This window comes from Syngnathus acus, chromosome 9 (genome assembly GCF_901709675.1).
Source record: "Syngnathus acus chromosome 9, fSynAcu1.2, whole genome shotgun sequence".
In the NCBI taxonomy this organism is placed as follows: Eukaryota; Metazoa; Chordata; class Actinopteri; order Syngnathiformes; family Syngnathidae; genus Syngnathus; species Syngnathus acus.
Genome location: NC_051094.1, coordinates 10,797,151 through 10,819,305, shown reverse-complemented (window position 1 = coordinate 10,819,305; position 22,155 = coordinate 10,797,151). Strand labels below are relative to the sequence as shown.

General features: G+C 40.1%; 2 protein-coding genes and 1 long non-coding RNA gene across 3 annotated transcripts; 1 reads left to right on the top strand and 2 right to left on the bottom strand.

Moving 5' to 3' along the window:
- The first annotated feature begins 285 nt into the window (after nucleotides 1-285).
- On the top strand, nucleotides 286-2,032 carry LOC119126565. The gene is made up of 3 exons (XR_005098664.1): nucleotides 286-690; nucleotides 1,270-1,437; nucleotides 1,553-2,032. It is a non-coding gene; the product is annotated as an uncharacterized LOC119126565 (long non-coding RNA).
- A 2,304-nt stretch (nucleotides 2,033-4,336) lies between these two features.
- On the bottom strand, nucleotides 4,337-12,009 carry tmc2b (transmembrane channel-like 2b). The gene is made up of 20 exons (XM_037257760.1): nucleotides 11,859-12,009; nucleotides 11,735-11,776; nucleotides 10,930-11,326; nucleotides 10,393-10,539; nucleotides 9,378-9,468; nucleotides 9,198-9,279; nucleotides 9,016-9,122; nucleotides 8,823-8,921; nucleotides 8,378-8,520; nucleotides 8,155-8,302; nucleotides 7,785-7,979; nucleotides 7,514-7,693; nucleotides 6,838-6,996; nucleotides 6,619-6,747; nucleotides 6,164-6,231; nucleotides 5,851-6,090; nucleotides 5,599-5,724; nucleotides 5,054-5,132; nucleotides 4,837-4,966; nucleotides 4,337-4,750 (listed from the first exon to the last, which is right to left on the bottom strand). Exons 1-20 carry the CDS (start codon nucleotides 11,902-11,904, stop codon nucleotides 4,527-4,529), a joined length of 2,832 nt encoding a protein of 943 aa, XP_037113655.1. The 5' UTR covers nucleotides 11,905-12,009; the 3' UTR covers nucleotides 4,337-4,526.
- Nucleotides 12,010-13,377: 1,368 nt separating this feature from the next.
- Nucleotides 13,378-20,377, bottom strand: tmc1 (transmembrane channel-like 1). The gene is made up of 19 exons (XM_037257762.1): nucleotides 20,258-20,377; nucleotides 18,948-19,386; nucleotides 18,680-18,868; nucleotides 18,512-18,602; nucleotides 18,069-18,150; nucleotides 17,849-17,955; nucleotides 17,680-17,778; nucleotides 17,473-17,615; nucleotides 17,257-17,401; nucleotides 16,972-17,166; nucleotides 16,385-16,564; nucleotides 16,170-16,313; nucleotides 15,799-15,927; nucleotides 15,623-15,690; nucleotides 15,313-15,552; nucleotides 15,122-15,247; nucleotides 14,743-14,821; nucleotides 14,493-14,628; nucleotides 13,378-14,425 (listed from the first exon to the last, which is right to left on the bottom strand). The coding sequence occupies exons 1-19, from the start codon at nucleotides 20,292-20,294 to the stop codon at nucleotides 14,211-14,213; spliced, it is 2,844 nt and encodes a 947-aa protein (XP_037113657.1). The 5' UTR covers nucleotides 20,295-20,377; the 3' UTR covers nucleotides 13,378-14,210.
- Between the last annotated feature and the right edge of the window lie 1,778 nt (nucleotides 20,378-22,155).

The window sequence follows — 22,155 nt, the reverse complement described above, 5'->3', positions numbered from 1 at the left end:
AACTGACATTAGACACCTTTACTGTATATGTAAAGAAAAAAAAAACATTGGATAATTGCCAACTAATGAAATAACTCTGGGCTTACTCTGCAAATCTCCCGCACGTAGTGCAGTATCATCAGAGCATTAATGGATCATGATTATTATGCAGTTATCATATATGACAACAATGCTTGAGAGTGAGCTGGCACTGCTATCTTACTCATGACGGGTAACCTGAGGACTATTTGGGGCGTCCTTTTACCAGCACACTTTAGGCCACTACAAAATGAAACTCCATCTGCAAGGCTTTTTAATATTTAAAGACAGTGGAGAGTTTGATTCTCCGCTCAAGAGAAGCCGATCAAATCTTGTTTGTTCTCATGCTCGGTACACAGGTTCCAAACTGAAGCGCATAAAGGATCTTCTCGGATCTGGCACAGGTAATCATTTCATTTTGAAGATACATGACGATTCAGAGTATTTTAATCGAGGCAGTGGACTTTTGAACAATGCTGTGGATGTATATTATGCAATATGTACAAAAATAACAGTATGTATATTTTGTTTAGACTCAGTTGCTAGAGTTACTGTTGCTTACTGCAAAAATGTATGTAAACTCTTCTGGAGCCGACACTGGGTCCTTCACATTGACCTTTCTGGGAAAGAAAGTAGGGCGACATCGTTCTGTGGCCCCTGCAGGCAAGAAATGTGAGTAAACTAACAAACAAGAAGCATATTAGCACAAACGTAATATGTTGTTGTATGATGGAAATTGAATTGTGTATATTTATATATTTTAAAAAAAAAAGGCATTTTAGGAAGCTATTGTAAAACCTTGGGACACACCCAGTGACATCCATCATAAACAGACTACTAACATCTTTGAAAGAAAGTCATCAAAACAAAACATCACATTCATTTTCAGTCCCTGGGGCTATAAATACAATTAGGTACTCCAAAAATTGCCTCCCCAATTTGTACATGCGGAGAGTGATAATTGGCTGCCTGCCTCCTTTCTAAATAAAAGAAACCATAATTGTTAACATAGACTTATACCAAGTGAAATGTGCAACAAATGCAAAAATAGTATGTACTTTCATTTTATGCATGAGTCATGGTTTGTTTCCGCATGAAAGGATCATAACTCTGTCCCTGTTTGATTTTAAAAATCAATAAAACACTGTCCCGATACATTGTAATTCAATAACCTCCATTCAAATCATCTACATTGTATGTATTTTCTGCTCATCTTAATGAACATCATTTATATTTGCGTAATTTTCTAAGGTGCCTGGGAGAGAAACAACCCATGTACCTGCCCAGAGGAGCCCACAGTTTTCCCAAAGCTCGGACCGGTCCCAGCGACAACACACGACCTGGATCTACCTGGAAGGGTTCCACAGTTCATGGATGAGAGTTCATATCAAGTAGACCAGAGAAAAAACAACACAGCAGGTCAGATATGCACATTAATAAACATTATTTCAAATTAACTCATGAGCCCAGAGAGAATGAGAGATGAATGAAAATAGAAATGATACGCTCTATGAATCTCTGTCTCCTTTGAAAGGTGCTTCTGGAAAGAAAATAACACCATGACGACACACCCACATTCCTGATTGAGGAACGAGTGAGAAGGGAGAGGAAAACAAATGTTACGATGATGAAAGAGATTGATGACATTGAATGCCAATAATCACTGTGATAAATAAGATAAGCCGCAACCGTGGGATCCTTTCAAAAGATACAAATAAACAGACAGACTGGATGTATTGCATCTACAGTACTATTATTGGTACACTATAGTATACTTCAACTGTAAAATAATCACACACCATACACTTTAAAACTGTTTTTGTGTAAACCAACTCAAATCAATCAAACTTTAGCCATTGTAATGTATCTATTTTTTCCAATGCCTGTCACATTTAAACTATGACATGACTGCTTAAAATCGCATTTCATAAACAAAACATGTCTGTAGCGATCTACAAAAAAATGGCAAATTTAATAATTGGTATGGTGATAAGGGGTGATGTATTTTATGTCAATATTTTTTTGCCATTGGTTCTGAACTGCTCCAATTCATGTACTAAAAGTGATATTGTTGTGTGCTGTGTTACCTTTTTTTTGATGGGTTCTATAATTGCAAAGTGATAGTATACTACTGCTGAGACGTGGATTAAGTCAAAGTCCCTACTGAAGGCCAAGGTATGTATGCCATATCATAGTACAATTCTATCATATTTTCTACAAGAATAACTAAACTGTAGTGGAAATGAGCACATTAGAGTGCACTATATGAAAACGGTGAATTAATTCATTTTTACAGGTTGTTAGGAGCTGTGTTCATTGTTGACTACCAGTACTTGCAAACAATGGAGACTTGTGTTCTTAGTCATACTCACATGGCCACCCTGATGTTGCTAGTGTGGTCCTGTATGGCATCTGATCAGGGTGCTGATTTCATGTAAGTGGGCGTATTTTGAATAGTTTCCATGTATGTGTAGTGTATAAACATTAAATAGTGCAGAGAACAAGGGCACAAAATAAGTACATTAGAGGAAGACGGGATGCAGGAGTGGGAAAAATGCTTGTAAATCATCTAAGTGCACAAACAAATCAAAATGCAAACATTAATGGGATGGTGTGTTTGGAGGATCAAATATCACTAACAAGTCTGAGAGGAATCCTGGACATCGACCAAGAGGTAATTAAACAAAGAGGAAGAGTGAAGAGTGCTTCACGAACTCAACTATTTTGCCTTGTACCGTGTCTGTCTGGAGGGGAAAAAAACGTGTCGCATATGTTTGTGTTTTTTCCAGCTTTTGCAGCCTACAGAAGTGCACAGCTCAAAGCATTCTTTATGCAGTTGATCGGGTCAGGAGTAGTGTTGGCTCGTGAGTGAACGATTCGTTCAAAACGAACGAGTCCTTTCAGTGAACGAGAGTGAACAAATCACGTCCTAAAGTGATTCGTTCTTTTTTCCTTTCATATATAACTTCAACCAGTAGAGGTCAGTAATGCCCATTGAAGCTGGTGCTACCTTGCCGTAAAACAACGAAGAAGAAAATCAGCCACTCAGCAGCGCCAGCGAGCGTTAGATGGAGGAGGGACTTTACGAGTCAGTGACGTAACTTCCCGGTCACGAACGAGTCGTGAATTGCATTTCCCGTTCACCAACGAACGAATCTGTGAGTGAATCACTCACTGAGTGAATCACTCACTGAGTGAATCACTCACTGAGTGAATCACTCACTGAGTGAATCACTCACTGAGTGAATCACTCACTGAGTGATTCGCATTTCCAGTTCACCACGAGAACGGATCAGCGAGGGAACGAATCCTGGCTTTCCCGTTCACGAACGAGTCAATGAGTGAACTTCATTGAACGCTTCGTTTGAACGACTCTTTTGAGTGAACTGATTCTAAAGATTCAGTTCACCTAAAAGAACTGGAATTCACATCACTAGTCAGGAAGAGGAGTGAACGCGTCAGAATTGGGAGGTGCTTGTGTTTCAGTCTTGGAGCAAACTAGAGTGTCCTCTTGTGGTCTAAAGTGTGAATAGCAGTAAAAGATTTTACATACGTATTTTTAATTACCTTTCTGTTTAAAAAAAGAAAAAAAGCCTACCTGGGTTCAAATAGGATCTGCATTGGGGGATGTAATATAGACATATATACAAGTAAAAATTTGTGTCAGAATTACATACTTTAATAGATGTCATATAAAAATAGAAATACAAATACTATTTACACAGATTTCCAAATAAAATCAAAACACATACATGTTAAAACAAGGGATATCTGTTTCTTGCTCTGTCGATGGAATTTTTAAACATCAACATTTATGGGGTACAATTCGCCTCCATTTCAAAGGAGAAGTGTGTGGTATATAGTAGGTCTTCGTCTATCAATAGACTTGGATTTCGACTCCCAGGAATCTACTTTTGGTGCCCAGCACAAGTTTAGTGCAAAGTCTAATTGTGTACTCCGATGGAGTTTTTTTGGGGGGTTATTTTCACAGACGAGCACAGTTTGAAACTGGCTTTTGTGGGGATGAACACAGCTAATTCGCTTCCCAGCCAATGGAACAGGCTGCACCTATTCTCTTTTAAATCACTAGTCAAGAGGTGTACAGTTTTATGACATTGCGGGAACAGCAATAGTCTCGCTGGAACCCATGCAGAAAATCAAAGGAGTCAATTGGTCAATGTACATTGATATAGAACAGCTTGCAGACCTCCAAAGGCGGATGATGTGATGATGTAATGTTGTCCAAGGCGATAAGAGATCACATTTGTGGAATAATCCTGTGTGTGAACCCCACCCTCCCCTCCCAAATGCTGTGCAGCGGGGTGATTTTAAAAATATAATGAAGATGATTATAAAAACAAAGTGTTAGAAAAGAAAATGCTGTCGGTCCACTTGAATGCGCAGCTCAGTTTGCCAAATTCCCAAATACAATAAAGGAGGCTTTTACCTGCACGAAAATCAAGATGTGCCAGTCATTGCATCCAAGATCACGTGCGCTGTCAGCAAAACTATTGTCTTGGAGGCCTGCCTCGGCCTCTCCCCCTGCCTTGCCCAGGTTGAGGCCCCCGAGCATTTCCAGGAGGTCGACTTCTCGGGCCAGGGGCCCGGGTCACCACGCCCCTGGGATTGGAAGCAGCCAATGATACATCTTTTTGCAGGTTAACCCCTTTCCCATTGACTGCTGAACCTGGCTTCATTTTCGGAGACTTGGTTCCCTTCTCAGTGACAACTTCTGAAAAGAATCATGGTGAGTGCAAATAGAAAATGTAGGAGGACTTGCAGATGAAAAATATTTGATGGTGTGTACATGTACTATACCAGGTGGGGGCGGCTCTTCCTCAGTCATAAGTGGTATTAAAGATTTGTCTGGCAGCAAGTCTTCCAAATCTTTCATGACTTGATTAGTGCTGTCCTTGTTGTTCCTGCGATTCTTCTCCTCATCTCGAGCCTTATGGGTTGACCCAATAGTTATTTTGTCATTTCAGCTGGAAATTATCAACTTAAATGTATTGAGAAAATAAATGCAAATACTTGCCATTTGCATCTTCTTTTTAAGGTCTATGTTTGCTTGTTGATATCCTTTTGACACGGCATTCAGATAATAGATGGCCAGCCTATTGCAAAGAGTGAAATGAGTGAAAGTAATAAATGAGCCATTGCATGGAGAATAAGAACAGACATCGGCCTGACCGCTCTTTCTAATATGGTGGCCTATCTTATTTATTTAATTTTAATAGAGTGTGTAAGTCTAAGTAGGAATCTTGTGAACAAATGTACATTAAAGGCACACACACCGCAGGCTGTTTTTTGTTCTATCCCTCCACAAGGTTTAATTGTCCACCTATCTGTTTTCTCGATGGTGCTCATTCGGCTTGCAGGTGAGCTGGATTTTTTCATTGCTAACTGGGCCAAGGTAAGCTACACCTACTGGTCGCCATGACAAATCAAAACTAAAAACCACTCAACTTGAGGTTTAGATTGACGGAATATGTATTGCATCTAGTAGTCTTTGCATCATACTGCTCATCATGAACATAAAACATGGCCTAATTTGTGATGGTACTTTTCATTTTATCTTACACCATAAGAAGTACAGCGGGCATGATAAGTCCAGGGTTGGTGGCATAGACGAATATGTTCCCAATGAAGGAAGGAAGATCCTGTTCTATTGTCTCCATGACTACATCGTACATCTTCTCTTGGCCACTGCAAGTTAAATAAAATTATCAAATAAAAGATATGTTCTGTTTTGTAGCTTTAACCTTTAAATGAATAGTCATCTCAACCAGTACTTATACACTAGATATCTGGAGTGTACTGTCCATTACTGACCTAAATGGCCCACAGTCAAATGATGGAGGCAACGTCATTATAGTGTAGACCACTGGCAGCAGGCTTAGAAAGAGCACAAGCAGCAACAGACCCATGTAGAAGTTGTTGGAGCGCGAGGCCTTGAAGACCCGTTCATGGGGAACATTACAGGCCATCACAGCCCAACACTGATAGTACATCGAGCACAGGAGACGCAATACGTTCAGACCCACCAGCCCTGGAGCATAGAATGCACCCATCCTGCAGGAAAAACAAAGCAAATCTTCATCTTCAGGATGATCTAGTGTTATGTTAATCAACATTCTAAACTCACCATATCATTCCTTGATTGAAGATGAGGCCCAGCACATTCCCACTGATGTCAAATTCACCGTATGAAGGCTAGAGTAAACAAATTACAAGTGTTTCAATATATTTTTACACTTAAAACATTTATGTTCTCCCTGAGCATCTGTAATCATGTGTCTTGCTTCCTGTAATTACGTTTGCGGTGCAGTGTAATGTTTCACTCACTGCTTGGGATCATCTGTCTTGATGCCTCTTTGGAAGGTATCAGGTTAACTTGATGCAATACTCTGTGATGTACTCGCACTAACTTCAATAATACAGTACACGATTAGCATAAAAAAAAACCTTCTGCTGCATGTGTACAAGAGAAAAAATAATCGATAACAAGTGGGGGCTATGATGACTCCTTGGGAATACCAAAATGAAATAAAAACCTCACTACCTGACAAGGGGATGCTGACACACATTGTGAGCACTCACAAATCCAGCCTCCAGGTCCCAGCACCAACAGTAGTTGAGGAAACGGACAACAACAGCTCTCACAAAGTCTCCAATCAGGATTGTCAAGTAATTCACTTGCATGTCAGACACGATCAGCTTCACAAATTCCTGCAAAGCAAAATAAACTATGACAATAAAGAGACTATAACGGTGTTGGTCTGAGGTCAACAGTAGAATCATTCTTCTACAATTACTGACAATGCCAACTGCAGTCTCCCAGCAGGGTCCCCTGATGACGTCGGCAGGGTGGACATTGGGAGGAGGCACATCTGTGGTGTTGTAGAAGCTACTGTAGTTGCTATGATACTCATTTAGAGCCCACTCAGTGGCGTTCTTGATGGCCTTCTCACTCTCCAACTGTGACAGACATAAATGGTCCGTTCTTACCTTAGAATAATATATCTGAAGTTCAGCTGTAATATAAAATAAGTACACGCACTTGATAGGCGTGTGTGTGTGTGTGTGTGTGTGTGTGTGTGTGTGTGTGTGTGTGTGTGTGTGTGTGTGTGTGTGTGTGTGTGTGTGTGTGTGTGTGTGTGTGTGCGTGCGTGTATGCGTGCATGCGTGCATGTTTATTTTATTTTATTTTATTTTATTTTATTTTATCTGTTTACCAGTTGTTGTAATTAGATAATATTGTAACGAGTGGTGGAATTAGTCATAGTAACAGTTAGCTGGCGGCACAACTATTTTGTTTGTATTTTTTATTTTGTTTTTTACTGGGTGGGGAAAATGAGGTACTATTTATTATAGCAAAGCCACTATTTGTGGAAAAAGTCTTAGCCTTATGTTGTTTCGTGTGTGAAAGAAAAACAAATGCTGGACCTTTATGTACAAGAATACTGCTATTCACACACTGCTCCATTAGCCTTACCTTTGCAGTGACCTCATCAAAAAGTGCAAAAAGGAAGGTGTAAAGGTTTCCCAGAAAAAGTGCAAAGATGCGTCCCAGTTGCCACTTGAGAGCAATTCGGGGGTGATAGTCCTCTAGTTCAGCGATGGTTTCAAAAAGAGGAGGGCACACCAAGCCCAGCAAAGACATCACAAACTCCACCTGATGGATGGTTGAAAGTCTGTTTTTGATCACATATCTCAATGCTGCATAAATGTAGAAATCAGTCTTGTGTACACAAAATGGAACCTGCCTCATTCTTTTCAAACCAGGAGAGTTCATCATTATCCATGTCAGCAAATTCCTGAGAGCGCTTCACCACAAAGTAAATGAGGTAACCACTGCCTCCAAGGCTGCACAGGATGAGAAAATTGGCAAGGACCCTGAGGAAGCGACGCAGGTGGATGTTCTCATCCTTCTGGTTCTCCTGTTCATCTACAATGGATTCCTACAGGTTACATTAAAAGAAAATTACCTCAGATCTGAGACATCACAAGTTTTGTGTCAAAAGTGGACAATTCCCCTATCAATGCTATTTCCTTTCCTTTGATCGAATACAAAAAGAAAAATATCCCCTGATCTACCTTCAAAACTGCTTTTATATTTTCTCATTGTGCTCTCACCTTGAAGCTGGTGGTAATGGAGGCATACTTATTATCTGCTGTCTCTGGGTTTCCGATCAGGTAGTCCCAGCTGGTGAACATCTTCCAGCTGAAGGTGAACTCTCCCTCTTCAGCACCGTCGCCTCCTTCATTTGAGTTACGGGCCATCCTGTAAATAAATCAAAAATAAACTTGACTATCTATTTGAAATCTACCTAAGAGTGTTTTTGTGTGTGTCTCCTACGTTCGAATGACAACCATCAAGCTGTATCCAAAGATTCCAACGCCAACCAGCAAGTATGACAGGGGAAGTCGAAATTGCAGCACACCGATGGTTCGCTTATTGTCATAGAATCCGTAGAATAAAAGCGAATATTTGCAGTAGCCCTGTTGGGATGATCAAAGAAAACACAGACAAAGACGGACAAACTTTAATGTATGGACAAAACAAGGGGGGGCAGATATTCAAAAATTAAAAGTGCAGAATATTATTAGAAGATGTAAGAACATGGGCTGGTTGTCTTCTCCTGGTTGATTAAATAAGTGTGTGACTAAGAGGTATGTCATTACCTTCATTTATGGAGTGTGCCAGAAACACACATAAATGCTAACTTGATTGCATTTTTGATTTGTTGATTACGTCTAAAGGTTGAATAAGGACAGCAGATCAATTGAACTCAGATTCTCACACCAAAATCGAAAAGCACAGAGAAGTCCATAGCTTTTGCCTGGTCCTCTCGGGGTACAGTTTTCCTGGGAATGGAGCCATATGGTAGACCCATGAGAATCTAATACACATGATAAAGTCTGTCAGACAGGGGCAACTTGATAGCATCTAAAATATCAACTTTGTCAAATATAATAGGATTGAAACTGCTTTACCTCAGGCAGGACCACCAGGCCAAACATGAATCCAAATAGGACCAGGTTCAGGCCATACATCCACCTCAAAAATATGAAGTAAGATGCCACAGAGGACCCAAAGTGACCTGTCAGCAGATTCTTAACTCAGTAATCACAATTTTGTGGAAGCAACAACCCAGAATGAGAATATTGGTACCAACTTTCAACATCCTTAATCTTCCTCTCCCAGGGTATGCAGGCTGTTTTGAAGTTCTCAAAGTCACGTTTGAACTTGATGAATTTCTAGGGGGGAAATATTCAAAAAATCATAATCAAACCTCAAAGCAACAACAGTTGTATCATCAGAGCTTTGCATGTCAACGAAATGTGCAAACCATTACCTTAGCCATCATGACTTTGAAAGCGTACAGTTTCCTTCCTTTTCCTTTCCCGAGAGCTCCTTCAAACTTTTCAATAAACTCCTGTGCCTCCCTATTGGACAAGTGCAAATGTCAGTCATCAGAAACTAAGAAAGATGAGTATAGGATCCACTCAACAGAGGACCAATCCAGTGGATCAATTAGTGTTAAGATCGGTAAGTGAAATAAGAAGGATGGAATCAGTTATTGATTGATGATGTTCGTACATGGTGATAGCAGGCAAGTAACTCATCAGAAACCGCAACACCAATCAGGAAACTGTGTCAAGTTCATGAAAAAGTTATGACAGCTCCCCTATCCTGTTCCGCTACCAGAAGCTTACTTATGCACTCATCTATACTTTCACACTCATCGTGATTGGTTGACTACTCTCGCAATTGATTAAATTCAAGTGCCAGATTTGGATAAAGTGCTCCTAAAAAAATCACAACTATCAATATTGCTGAAGAAAAAAAAGGGGTTTCCACTACTTTTTATATGAACAGTATCAACATGTGACAACTGACCCTTCTATTGAAAGCAATTGGAGAAACAACATATACAGTAGCTTAAGCCGTAACTGGAAAGCTCACATTACAATTTCTCAGCCATGTGTCAACTGTGACTCTCCTGACAGATGTAAAGACTGCACTACTTTGTTGCGAGGGACTGCACTTACAAACACAAGACACGTTTGACTTCAATGTAGTACAATAGTTTGTGGCAAATTGATGGCTCCGCAAGAGAAGGAAAATAAACGGGTAAAGCAGCAAACAAGTTTTAATATGCAGTCATCATCACATGTACGGGACATACGTGATGGTAAGCCTTCAGAGAAGCACGTCAAAGTCCTTGCAAAGAGCAAATGCAATGCACAAAAATAACTAAATCAAGAGTCTTCAAAAAGTTGGATTCACAGCCAGAATTGCAATTGAGAAAGCAATACGAGAGTTAAAAGGAGGCTTATGTGGGGTTTTTTTTGGATTGCATTCTTTACTTGAGCAAAACGAGTCTCCTCTTCATTCGCCACGGTTTATTCCTTAATGTGGCAATCAGTTTCTTCTTCTCCTCTACCTCTTCCTTCAAGGCTGCCATCTCTCCTTCAGACAGAGATTCTTCATCAGAGTCAGAGGAGGAAGAAGAGCTGATGAAGGGAAAGAGCAGTCATGTGCCATGACTTTTTCACAACGACAGTGACAAATACGAAAGACAAATTGAACTCAGCACAGGCAATAGTTATAATTCCAGGGATGCTACCATCATCTATCATCAAACAGATGGTCGATGTCATTTTCCTGATCTCGGGAGTGAATAATGAATGAATGAGTGAATAATGAGACTCACGTAACAAATAATGCTTACTGTAACGTTTACAGAAATGACAGCAGCAACATTTGATGTGTTTTCTGATTGATACAAACAGGAATCTTAGCTATCATCAACAGGACCTATATCGGGCCTACTGAGTTTCGGAAAAGATGAAGAATTGACATTCTCAGGTGTAGATGGGAAAGGCTCTCAGAGAATACTGCACCTGCTCAACTTCCCCTTCTTCTTTTTGTCCTTCTCACCACCTTTCTCACTGCCTCTTTTCCTTTTAGCATTTCCCTTCTTCTCTTTATTCTTCTCCTCGTTGTCCTTTTTTGACACCGCCTTTCCTCCTCTTTTTTTCCTCTTGTCGTCCTCCTCGCTCTCATCCTCGCTTTCTTCTCTGGCTGCTTTCTTTCTGGAAGCTTTGGAGGCTTTTCTTTTCACACTCTTGTTATCATCATCCTCTTCATCATCGCTGTCCGGGCGCACTGCTTTCTTCTTTCTTCCTCTCTTCCTTGGTGACTCATCCTCTTCTTCCTCATTTTCCTCTTCATCGCTGAAATGCTTGGCTTTACGCTGAGGTTTAGCTCTTCTGTTTTTTATTCTTCTCCTGGCCTCTTCTAAAAAAATAGAATTTATTATCGGTAACTAAAAGTGTACCAGTATGATTTCTGAGTACACTAAGTGAAATATGATGAAAGACTTTTTTTAAATCATATAAAATATTTCCAAATTTTAAATCTTGACAAATGCTTCTACAATCTAATCTTGAGTCTATATCTCAGATCCAGTTGGAATGTCACAGGATCAAACATTAGAGGTACTTTATTTATTTAACATGATCAAACAGAGTCATTTGCAATATTTTTCTAACTTTTGCAGTGACACAATAGACCAAAATGAGTTTCTAGGTGCATTATTATAGTGAAGGCTGAATTTCTGTCACAGCTCCATTATCAGAACTCAAATGTGTAAGTGCAATTAAGATGAAACATGACAAGTTTAAGTGGAATGCAAAACTGACTCACCTTCACTTCCACTGTCGACTACAGCATCCACCTCCATACCAACTGGAACAAATAAAAAGTCAAACAAATGATCTCTAACACCAGTAGAGGCTTGAAACATGTAAAAATAAAAACACCATCTCACCATCTTCAACAGCAATAGCTGCATCATTTTTCTTCTTAGGGGGCATTCTGTATTAGTAATTGATTGTGTATTTGGCCCATGTAGTTATTCCTCTTCTGTCTGCTTCAGAGTGTGTCTCCTGTCCATCCATGAGTGAGGGAGGCTGATCCAGCAGTGAAGGCAAAATAAGTAAACCAACACACACATACACCCACACACACACGGGGGACAAATGTGCTCCTGTTTGAACCACTCCTTGACAACCATCAATGATACAAAGGCCATCAGATGATGAGCAGTAGCCCAGAGGAAGAAAATTCAATTGAGCAAGACCTAAAACAGACAAATGTCAATCAAAATGGTAAATGATACAATAAGTCATCATGGATGATGTATAAAAACATGCAACATCTGCATGCTGATGATTGATGTCTTTGCCTGTCAAGTTTGTAACTTATAGTTGCATCATTTATACAAACAGGTGTTTTCCTGCAACCTAAAATCTTCAAGTCAAAGTTCAGGGTGAGTGAGATTCAACAAGATACAAATATTAAAATACTGCATATTGTGCAAAATTGAGGCGAAATGTTGTACTGACGTGTTAAAACAACCGTGATGCAAGACTATAGTCAAATGTCAAATAGGTCCTTTTGAATAATGCAGTGAAAGAAGAGATGTGACGCGGCCCTTCACCTTAACCCCAATACCCAAGCTGTCATCCGGTCCTCCTTACCTGCACCTTTCAGGAGTCCACTGTGTTTACATACAGTACAACCTTCCTGCTCTACTTAACTGATGCGGTATGCTTCCTCAAATTCAATTCCCCCCACCAATTAGTACAGTGGCTGCAACAAAATTTGGAACGTAGCCTCATTTTACTAAGCCACCCCACCCAACCTGGGACCTGAGCCACGCCCACCACTGGTGTGACAGTCTATGTCCATTCAGAATGGCGTGTCATAAAATTGGTGATAAATATTCACACATGAACACTTACACTTTATTGATGTCCTTACACGATTTATTGTGACAGCTCGAGTATTTCTTTTTGCCTCTTTTTCAAGAGGCATGCAGCTTTTATTTATTGCAGCTTTTATTTATTGTAGTTCAGCGAAATCCATAGCCCAATTTTGGAATAGAACAAAAAGGGCAGATGGAAATGCTGAGAAATCATGTTGCCGGACAGAACCCAAAATTACGGACAATTCATTTCATAAGCTCTCCTTATTTGATTGCATTTGTTCAACTCTCTGGATTTGCACAAAAAACAACCAATTCACAAACTTTGGGTCCCCAAAGCAGATCTCAGTACAATCTTAGAAGTCAAATCAGTGTACATCATGGTACAAAGCCTTACTCTTCCCTTCATTAATATTAGGAAAGATGAGATCCCTGTTGGTGTACAGAGAAAGTTAAGATATCAGATACGTAGTATGCCGCTGTGTGGCTCGGTTACCTGGCACAAGCATGGAGGCAGAGTTATGAGCACCCGCAGATAAAGATCTGATTAGTACTGCCTCTTCATTTCCCTAGTAATTAGAGTGTTTAGTTTTTTATTTACCCAAACATATAGCGTTTGGATTTCGCATTGACATTTCTTGGTACACAAAATGCATTGGTGGAATAGATGGATAATTGAACTGACAGGAAACATGTTTACATTTGACTAAAAGGTCAACTGAGGGACTGTTGACTGACAGGATGACAGAGCAGAACAGCCTCTAAGATATTGGATCAGACAGTGTACCGTTATCAGATGATTCAAGACAGACATCCCTGTAACATGATGAAGCTCAAGAGACCATAACAAAAGGATTTACAATTAAGGATGTTGGCACACTTGGACATTGCTGAATTCAACTGGCACGACCACAAGTCAAAGGATGAGTTCAATGGCTGCGGTGCCGAGAAAAGTCTAGACAATTTAAAGAAAAATAAGACTAGAACTATAGTAGTAATGAGACCTAGCTTCAAGTTGGGGTTATAATAAATTTTTAAAATGTTTCTAATTTATAATACATTTTTAAAATGTTTCTAATTGGATAATATGTCTACAATATTATAAAAATACAGTTACTGTTCTATATGTAAAATACAAAAACAGTATTCTATAGAATTCTGTAAATACATACTATGCATATAACCCACTTTTCATTATTTTAACACGAGTCCTTTGCGGCTTTGCCAAATAAAGCTTATTGACTCATCACTCAAGTCCCATCACTTTATTGTTCAAATCTGTCTTCTGGAGACCAGAGAAGTCCTTGCGGGAAAATGTGCCCAAAAATACTACATGCAATAGAATATTTTTGTATCACACACTTCGGAAAATGACTTTTCCCAGTAAAGTGTTTTCTATTCATGCTCACTCACTCAGTGTCGCTGCAACCTTGGCCCCCTGTGTATCTTCAGATCACTTTGTTGAGGGAAACCAGGCAGGTACCGAGAAGCTTCATTGTTGCTACGGCGATGACTTCCAGAGGCAGGAGTTCTGGTCGTTGTATGTTCTTGGTCTCTGCCTGTGGGAGATTTATGTCCACTTTTGCCATGATGTGATTTCTGAGCTCTACAACGGTGTTCTTTCCCATCTATAAAGAGGGAGGGGGAATCCTTAATAGAGCAGCAAATATTGAAATGTAGCAACCTGTGTCTCACTTTCATGGTCTTGCTGCAAAGCTTTGTTGTTCTTTTGTTTTTCTGCAACCTCGGATGCAGCTCTTCTGGCCTCTTCCAAATCCATTGCAGCTTTCAACGCAGCTTGCTTGTTCTTTCGCTTGTTTTCTTCATTTTGCTTAAAAGCAGAAACACAAATGTCCTAATAATCTCTGACTTCATGCAGTCACTGTGAAGTACAACATGATACAATTGATGATCGACTCCTGCTGGAGAAAAAAAAGTAATTTACCGTCTGTAGTTTTTTCTTCAGTTCAATATTTGCTTCTTTGTAGCTTTTGGATGTGGACTGCAGGTAATAAATTGCCAGCCTATGAAATGGATTATTATTATTATTAATGGTGAGTGCATTTCTATTGCAGCACCTTTCTACCCAAAAAAACTATTTACATTGTTGACTCAGTCAGGTCACACCATGATGTTTATGCTAAGAAAAAAATGCTATGATTGGCTCATGCACACACTAATGATGCAGAACAGAGAACATCTGAAATTACTCAGACAGATTTGGCATTATGATCAGAAAACCAAACACAGCTTTCCCCTATTCATTAAGTTATGCACCACATGTTTTTATTCTGTGTACACGACATTTGATCAATTCTACTCACACCATCAACAACATGAAGGGTAGGATCAGTCCAGGATTTGAGGCATAGTTGAACACTTTTCCAAACCAGGCTGGGAAGTCTGACTCCAAAGTCTCATGGATTACATCAAACATACGATTCTTCCCACTACGAAGAAAGGAAAAGTGAATGAATCCCCCTGACCCGCATATTAAATAGAATCCATTCATTACCTGAATGGTCCGCAATCAAAAGACGGAGGGATTGTGACAATGGTGTACATTGCAGGTAGGGTGGAGAGGAAGAGGATGACCAGTAACATGGCCATGTAGAAGTTGTTGGAGCGAGAGGCCTTGAAGACTCTTTCCTGCGGCACATTACAGCACATGACGGCCCAGCACTGAAGGTACATGGACACGTGGAGGCGGAGGACGTTTAGGGCAGGCAGGCAGGGAGCATAAAAGGCACCCATCCTAGAAGAAAGTGCAATGACAGGGGTCATTCATCATTTCACATAGTTCTTTTTTTTTTTATCTCTCCTACCAGATCATTCCTTGATTGAAGATCAAGCCGAGCACATTCCCGCTAACATCAAACTCAGAGTATGACGGCTTTCCGAAAGTACAGCGGAAAAAGAAGATGAACAAAATAGTCTCCTGACTCATATTTTCACAGCCTCTATAGACATTTCAGGAGGCAGGTGTAAAATGCTGACTTACAAATCCGGCCTCCAAGTCCCAGCACCAGCAGTGGTTGAGAAAACGAACAAGCACAGCTCTAAGAAAATCACCAATGAGCAGTGTGGCGTAGGTTGTCATGGTGTCAGATATGATGAGCCGCACAAACTCCTGCAAAGGACCATGTTTCTGTGATGTGCATTTAAAAAAGTTTCTTTGTACCCAAGGGAAATTAGGCCTTGCATATGCGAGGTATTTGTATGTGGTCAGAATTTATGATAGTGTTGCGCAGTTACTATATGTGATCAAAACAATCATACAATCTTAAAGTCCCATTAGCTTATGCAAAAGCCACAGATCATTTTCTTAATACTGCATGCCATGGTAAGTGTTAAGGTCACTTTCTAACTAACCTGCCCTACCATGGTCTCCCAGCAGGGCCCACGGGGCACATCAGCAGGATGAACAGCAGGTGGCGCTGTGCTATTTCCTGTGACGTTGTAAAAACTTGCTTCCCACTGTGTTATATTAAACTTGACTATTTTTTCCTCTTCCCTCTGAAACACACGTACACTCCTGAGTTCACACTTCAATAAACTGTCTATCGTGTACACACTACAATCCTCACTTTCAGGTTGATCTCATCCATGAGTGCAATGATGAATGTGTAGAGGTTCCCCAAGAAGAGGGCAAAGATGCGGCCCAGCTGCCACTGCAGGGCGACTCGGGGGTGGTAGTTCTCCAGGGTGCTAATGATGTCAAACAGCATGGGACAAAACATCCCCAGTAATGACATAACCATATTTACCTGAGAGAAAAAAACACAGGCTGTCACACTTAGTGGTGCGCTATGAAGATGGACATATGCAAAGACTACTGGATCCACCAAATGTTCTGCATTACAGATTGAAGGAAATTGTATGGAAATTCTCCAGGTAGTTACTTTGCTTTTCAAACTTTATTGATGCCGGAGGAAAAAATACCTAAAATAACGATATATCAGAATCAGAAATTCTGTCTTTACTAAGATGCAGTATTATTGCTCAGTTTTTACCAATATTGTAAGATGGCTATTTATTTAGCAAAATGGTCATATTTGCAATGTGGTGTGGTTGTAAATTGTGACTACACAATAATTCTAATTCAGTAAAAAACGAAAAGCCAATCAGATTGTATCTCAATCATACATTCTGATGTCGACTCATGTGTTTATACCTCATTCCTTTCCCACCAAGAATGGTTTTCTAGTCCGTCCAGAGCAAACTTCTGAGATCGCCGCACAACAAAGTAAATGAGGTATCCACTTCCTGCAAGGCAGCACAACACCAGGAAATTGGCCAGCACTCGCAGGAAGCGGGTCAGATGGATGTTGTCATCCTTATGGCTCTCTTGCTCTTCTAAGATGGCTTCCTGGTGAGACAGCAGGAGGGAATCTCAGGGTAGTTGTTAACTCAATTATAACATAAATGTAAACATCAACACAAACACATCGGCCTCGACCTTGAAGCTGGTGGTGATTGAGGCAAATTTATTATCTGCTGTTTCAGCGTTCCCTATCAGGTAGTCCCAGCTTGTGAACATTTTCCAGCTGAAATTAAAGCTGTTATCATCTCCGACACCAGTCTCATTTGAATTACGGGCCATCCTTTTATTGGAGATAAGACATAGTCACCGTGATGATTACATTAAGTCCTATACTGCATATATAGTACTCACGTTCGAATGACCACCATGTAGCTGTAGGCCACCGTTCCTACTCCAACCAGGAAATACGACAAAGGCATGCGAAACTTGAGCCAGCCAATGGCACGCTGGTCATTGTAATAACCGTAGAAGAGGACAGAGTACTGGGCGTAACCCTGAAGATGCATGTTTTAATTCACGATAGCAAAAAAAAAAGTGACATTGTGTGAGATAGCTGACCCCGAAGTCCCACAAGACAGCAAAGTCCATGGCGCTCCCTTCCTCAGCCCTCGGCACAGTCTTTCTCGAGATGCTCCCGTAGGGCCGCCCCATTAATGCCTGATGTACAAAAACAGAGTAGACAGCAACATAAAAAGACACACAACAAGAAACACTAAAAGCAACAAACCTCTGGCACCATGACCAAGCCAAAAGTGAGCCCAAACAAGATCATGTTGATACCATACATCCACCTCAGGAAGATGAAGTAAGAAGCAACAGAAGAGCCAAAGTGACCTGTGTGATGTGCAGCACATAATGAGAAACGTGAGTGTACATTATTGCTCAACTTCAAGCCCGCTAATGCAAGCAATGTTAGATGAAAAGACTTACATGGACTTTTCACTTACTTTCAATCTCTTTGATTTTCATCTCCCATGGGATGCAAGCAGTTCTGAAGTTTTCAAAATCTCGTTGAAACTTCATCCATTTCTACTTTGTAAAATTAGAAAAGAAGAAAAAATAACCCTGTAAAGCAGGTATCAGACATCTGAAGGGAAAAAAACAATTTGTACGTCCTCAAAAATTGATTCCTAATCATCGTTGTAACTGCTGCTTTTACTACAACAGTTAGATATTTTTAATCAATACAGTTCCCTCAGTTACCAAGCTTATGTTTCATGTTTTTCAAGATGGAGGATCCCTGTTATAGACTAACTGTGTTTAAAAGTGTTTCTATGTGCCAGTTAATGTGTCAGTTCCCATGGAACATTTCCATCTGAATTTTGCTACCCTACCAGTAAATGACTATTTATACATTATTTGAGTTCTTTAAAAGCCACTTTCCTCTTACCTTAGTCATCATGACCTTGTATGCGTAGAGCCTTCTACCTTTCCCTTTGCCCAAAGCCCCCTCGTAGTTCTCCACAAACTCCTGAGACTCCCTGCAAATAAGAAGATGGCTTCACTCCAAATTCGCTAAAGTCAATAGGTTGACCCGTGACTGCTATGAAGAAGTTACCGTAAGGTTAACAGCTTCTTTCTCATCGACCATGGCTTTCCTCTGAGACTCTGGATCAATTTCTTCCTCTCGTCCACTTCCTCTTTTAGCTCCTGGAGCTCCTCAGCAGTCAGAGACTCTGGCCTCAACTCTTCGTCATTGCTGTCCTCTTCCTCCTTGTCCTCTTCTTCACTTGTCTCCTGCTCTGAACTGAGTAGTCATTGTTTCTTTTAATTGTTCTTGTAGAAGAACATATTGTTGTTTTCCTAAAAGAAAGTAAATTATTTACCTTGTTTCAATTACTTTTGTGTGCTTTTTCATCTTTACTTCCTGTTTCTTCTCCTTCTCACGTTTACAAACATTCTCTTTTCTTTCTTCATTCGGGGCACTGTCGTGTTTGTGTTTCCTCTTGAAATTTTCATCCTCAGCTCCGCTCTCCATCGGCACCTTTTCTCTTTGTTTATTTTTAAGGTTCTTCTCCCTTGCCATCTTTTTTTTGTCTTCCCTCTCAATCTCCTTTGCGGTATTATTTTTACCATTGTTTCCTTTCCTCCTCATGCCTTTTTCTTTCCTCTCTGGTCTGTCCATCAACTCCTCTTGAGTCTCGGCTGCATGTTTTTTCTTCTTTCGATTTCCCTTCTTTCCCTCTCTTTTACTATCCTGCTTCTTTTTGGCTATTTTCTTTCGCTCATATTCTTCTGGTATAGTGCAAATTTGGTCTTCATCGCCTGCAGTATATGTGAATCCATGTTAAGGTTGCAGTTGAACATGTTTGGTATCAATACACCTCCACTAAAATGTGTTATTTGTCACGTAATACAAACCAAAAGATCAGTCGTACTTTAGCTATGACACACCAGCATGATTTTTGATACGCTTACACTAATGGAATAAGACACATTTATGTACTTACCTGTGTCAAGTCCAATGTGAACTAAGAACAGAGTGAACATAAGATATGAATTATCCATATCTTGAAAATGGAAAAATGTTAAGTCAAATTTGAATCGTTTCTTTCTTTCTTATCTGAATCAATCATTGGTTCTGAATTCATATCTCATCTTTGCTTGTCCACCTGATTTCTTCTGTGATGTGTTTTTCCATTTTTGGTCAAATGTTTTCTTTTCACATATTTAATACATACGTGCATCTTGATGCTTACTGATTTTCCATACAACCTGCATGACTTCAATTTCATAAATCGACTTCATTCCTACAATCCCAAACCGCACTTGAGTACGTTTCATCGTTGTGTACGCTGCATTGTGTTCAATGAAGAAGCATAAAGTGAAAACAAAGCCCGCCGCAGACAAATTGAAGAGATCAGCCCTTCGGTGAAACTAGAGTCATGATGCCACGGGTCATTGAAAATGTGTGCATCAAAGGGGTGCAGTTGCGAACAATCGTATCATGAAGGGAGATGGGGTTCAGCCAAAGGCCTTATAGTTAACATCATCTTAACAAATGAGATTAGAAAGGAAAAGCAAATATAGATGATCATTGTCCCATTGGTAGTGTTGACTTTATCTCTTCCTTCTTGTCAAAGTACCATGAAAAACCAAATAAGTTGATCATAGATCTCAAGAGGCATGGACTTACTGTCATCCTCGGTAGTGATCAGTTTGTTACGAGGCATCTTCCTCTCATGGTTGTCGACCTCCGAGTGGCCCGAGGTCCAGAGAGCTCAGTGAACATGGGAGATGAAGCTGTAGGGTTTCTCCACCTATGAAGTGGATGAACACACTGCCATGACAACAAACAATGTGTGCATATGTGTATTGAGAGGCAAGTCTATGATGAGCGCCTCATGTGAGAAGTTCACTTTTTCATTGACCCAAAACACAGACAATGACATCCTGGAAACCTTAGAGCCTCACAATTTCACTGCCAATCAATTATTCAAAACAGTTATGACTGCCTTTATGCAGTGTGATATGTGTGTGTGTCTGTGTCCACGAGGTCACTGCCAGTGTGAGGGCTGTTTATATGATATTCAAATAATGGCTCCACTGTATCAGACAAAGTTACACTATAGTGGCTGGAGCACCCTTAACATTCATCAAAACGCTTAACTCATGCGGCACGATTTTACCTGTGTACATTAGTCAACTTGCATGTTATTATTAATATATTACAAATCGAATGGTATTTGTTTAGAATATTGGATTGGCCCTTCAGCAGTTAGTCAATCATTTATAATTAGAAATTGGATCTACAGCCAATGATCATAGAAGCAAGGAACAGGGAATAAGGTCCACCTTTGCTTGTGTCGTGACTCGTAAGAGCTGAATTGTATCTCTCAGTGTATTTCTTTAAAATGCTAGCTCATTTTAATCAGATATTTCAGGCATTACGTTCTGACCAGATCTCATTTGTTCCCACCCCCCTAACTGTCTGACGAAAAAGCAATCTACTGTCCAGAAAGGTGTAGAGTTGAATCCAATACTAACAGGCCTACAGGGGACGCTGTTGTACCAATTTAAACAAATCTCCTCTGAATGCTCCTGCACGTGAGAAGTGGAAAAAAATGTTGCAGGCAGGCGTGCGTGTTTTTATCATTGATGTAAGAAGAGTCTTGTGTAGGCTATATCTATTCCCTGTTTCCAAACTTAGCTGCAGCTACGAGGGACTCTTGATGAAGGAAGCTGCCAAGGCCGTGTGAGCAGCTGACGGGCGATACTGTAGTCAAGTCATTGCTCTGGTTGCAATTTTTAGTCAACCGAGGTGTTCCTTGTCGCCTTTGAAATACCTTCTGTTGTGTTTCTGTGATGAAATGCGCTCTATAAATAAAATATTTGGATTGATTTATTCTTGATCTCCATTTGTGGAGACTTGGAATTTTAGAAGTTTGCCCTTAAATGACCTGGACTCCTACACAAAAGTTGATGTTGTGAGGTCCTATTTTAGCTATGTGTTTAATTAAACATAGGGCAAAGGGTATTCACAAACTTGACTGGTCGCTACTCTAACACAGGGCAGAAAAAGGGACAGACAACCATTCTCACCCACAAGATTACATCGAATCTAATCAAAATGTATCTAGGTTCTTCTTGTTTTGATAGCCGTGAATCACATGGTGTACCAGGAAGTAACAAGAAGTGCAATGTGTCACTGATGCATGTCAGGTTTATCAGAAAAACATAAAGAAATAATTTGTAGAGATAAAACACTGACCCACAGCAATCATGATGAGAGACTAATGAGCCCCCAAAAAATGAGCGAAGGCGCAAATATCAGATCTGTTTGCTTTATAACTCATAGAGGACAGAGGTCAGAAAAATAAAGTTGTGTATTATGCTGCATCGTGTAGTTGCTTATAGAAGTAAATACTGTTCTTGATCATATGGACGATAACAAACTGATCTTTAGTTTCACTGGAAGAATGACTGTATCTTTTTATGTATAAAAAATAAACCGAGTCCGCTGATGTGCCACAACAAGTCATAAAACAAATGGCAAATGTCCCATCCTGTGTTTATTAGGAATCAACCATGAAC

Coding starts and splice junctions, on each gene's coding strand:
- tmc1 (XM_037257762.1), bottom strand. CDS start 20,294: ATGCCTCGTAACAAACTGATCACTACCGAGGATGACA. Junction 15,928..16,169: donor GGGAGACCATGGTAGGGCAG/GTTAGTTAGAAA, acceptor GGTCCTTTGCAG/GAGTTTGTGCGGCTCATCAT. Junction 15,553..15,622: donor TTCAATCAAGGAATGATCTG/GTAGGAGAGATA, acceptor ACTTTCTTCTAG/GATGGGTGCCTTTTATGCTC.
- tmc2b (XM_037257760.1), bottom strand. CDS start 11,904: ATGCCCCCTAAGAAGAAAAATGATGCAGCTATTGCTGTTGAAGATG. Junction 11,327..11,734: donor AGTCGACAGTGGAAGTGAAG/GTGAGTCAGTTT, acceptor CTATTTTTTTAG/AAGAGGCCAGGAGAAGAATA. Junction 4,751..4,836: donor GGAAGAGCCGCCCCCACCTG/GTATAGTACATG, acceptor GATTCTTTTCAG/AAGTTGTCACTGAGAAGGGA.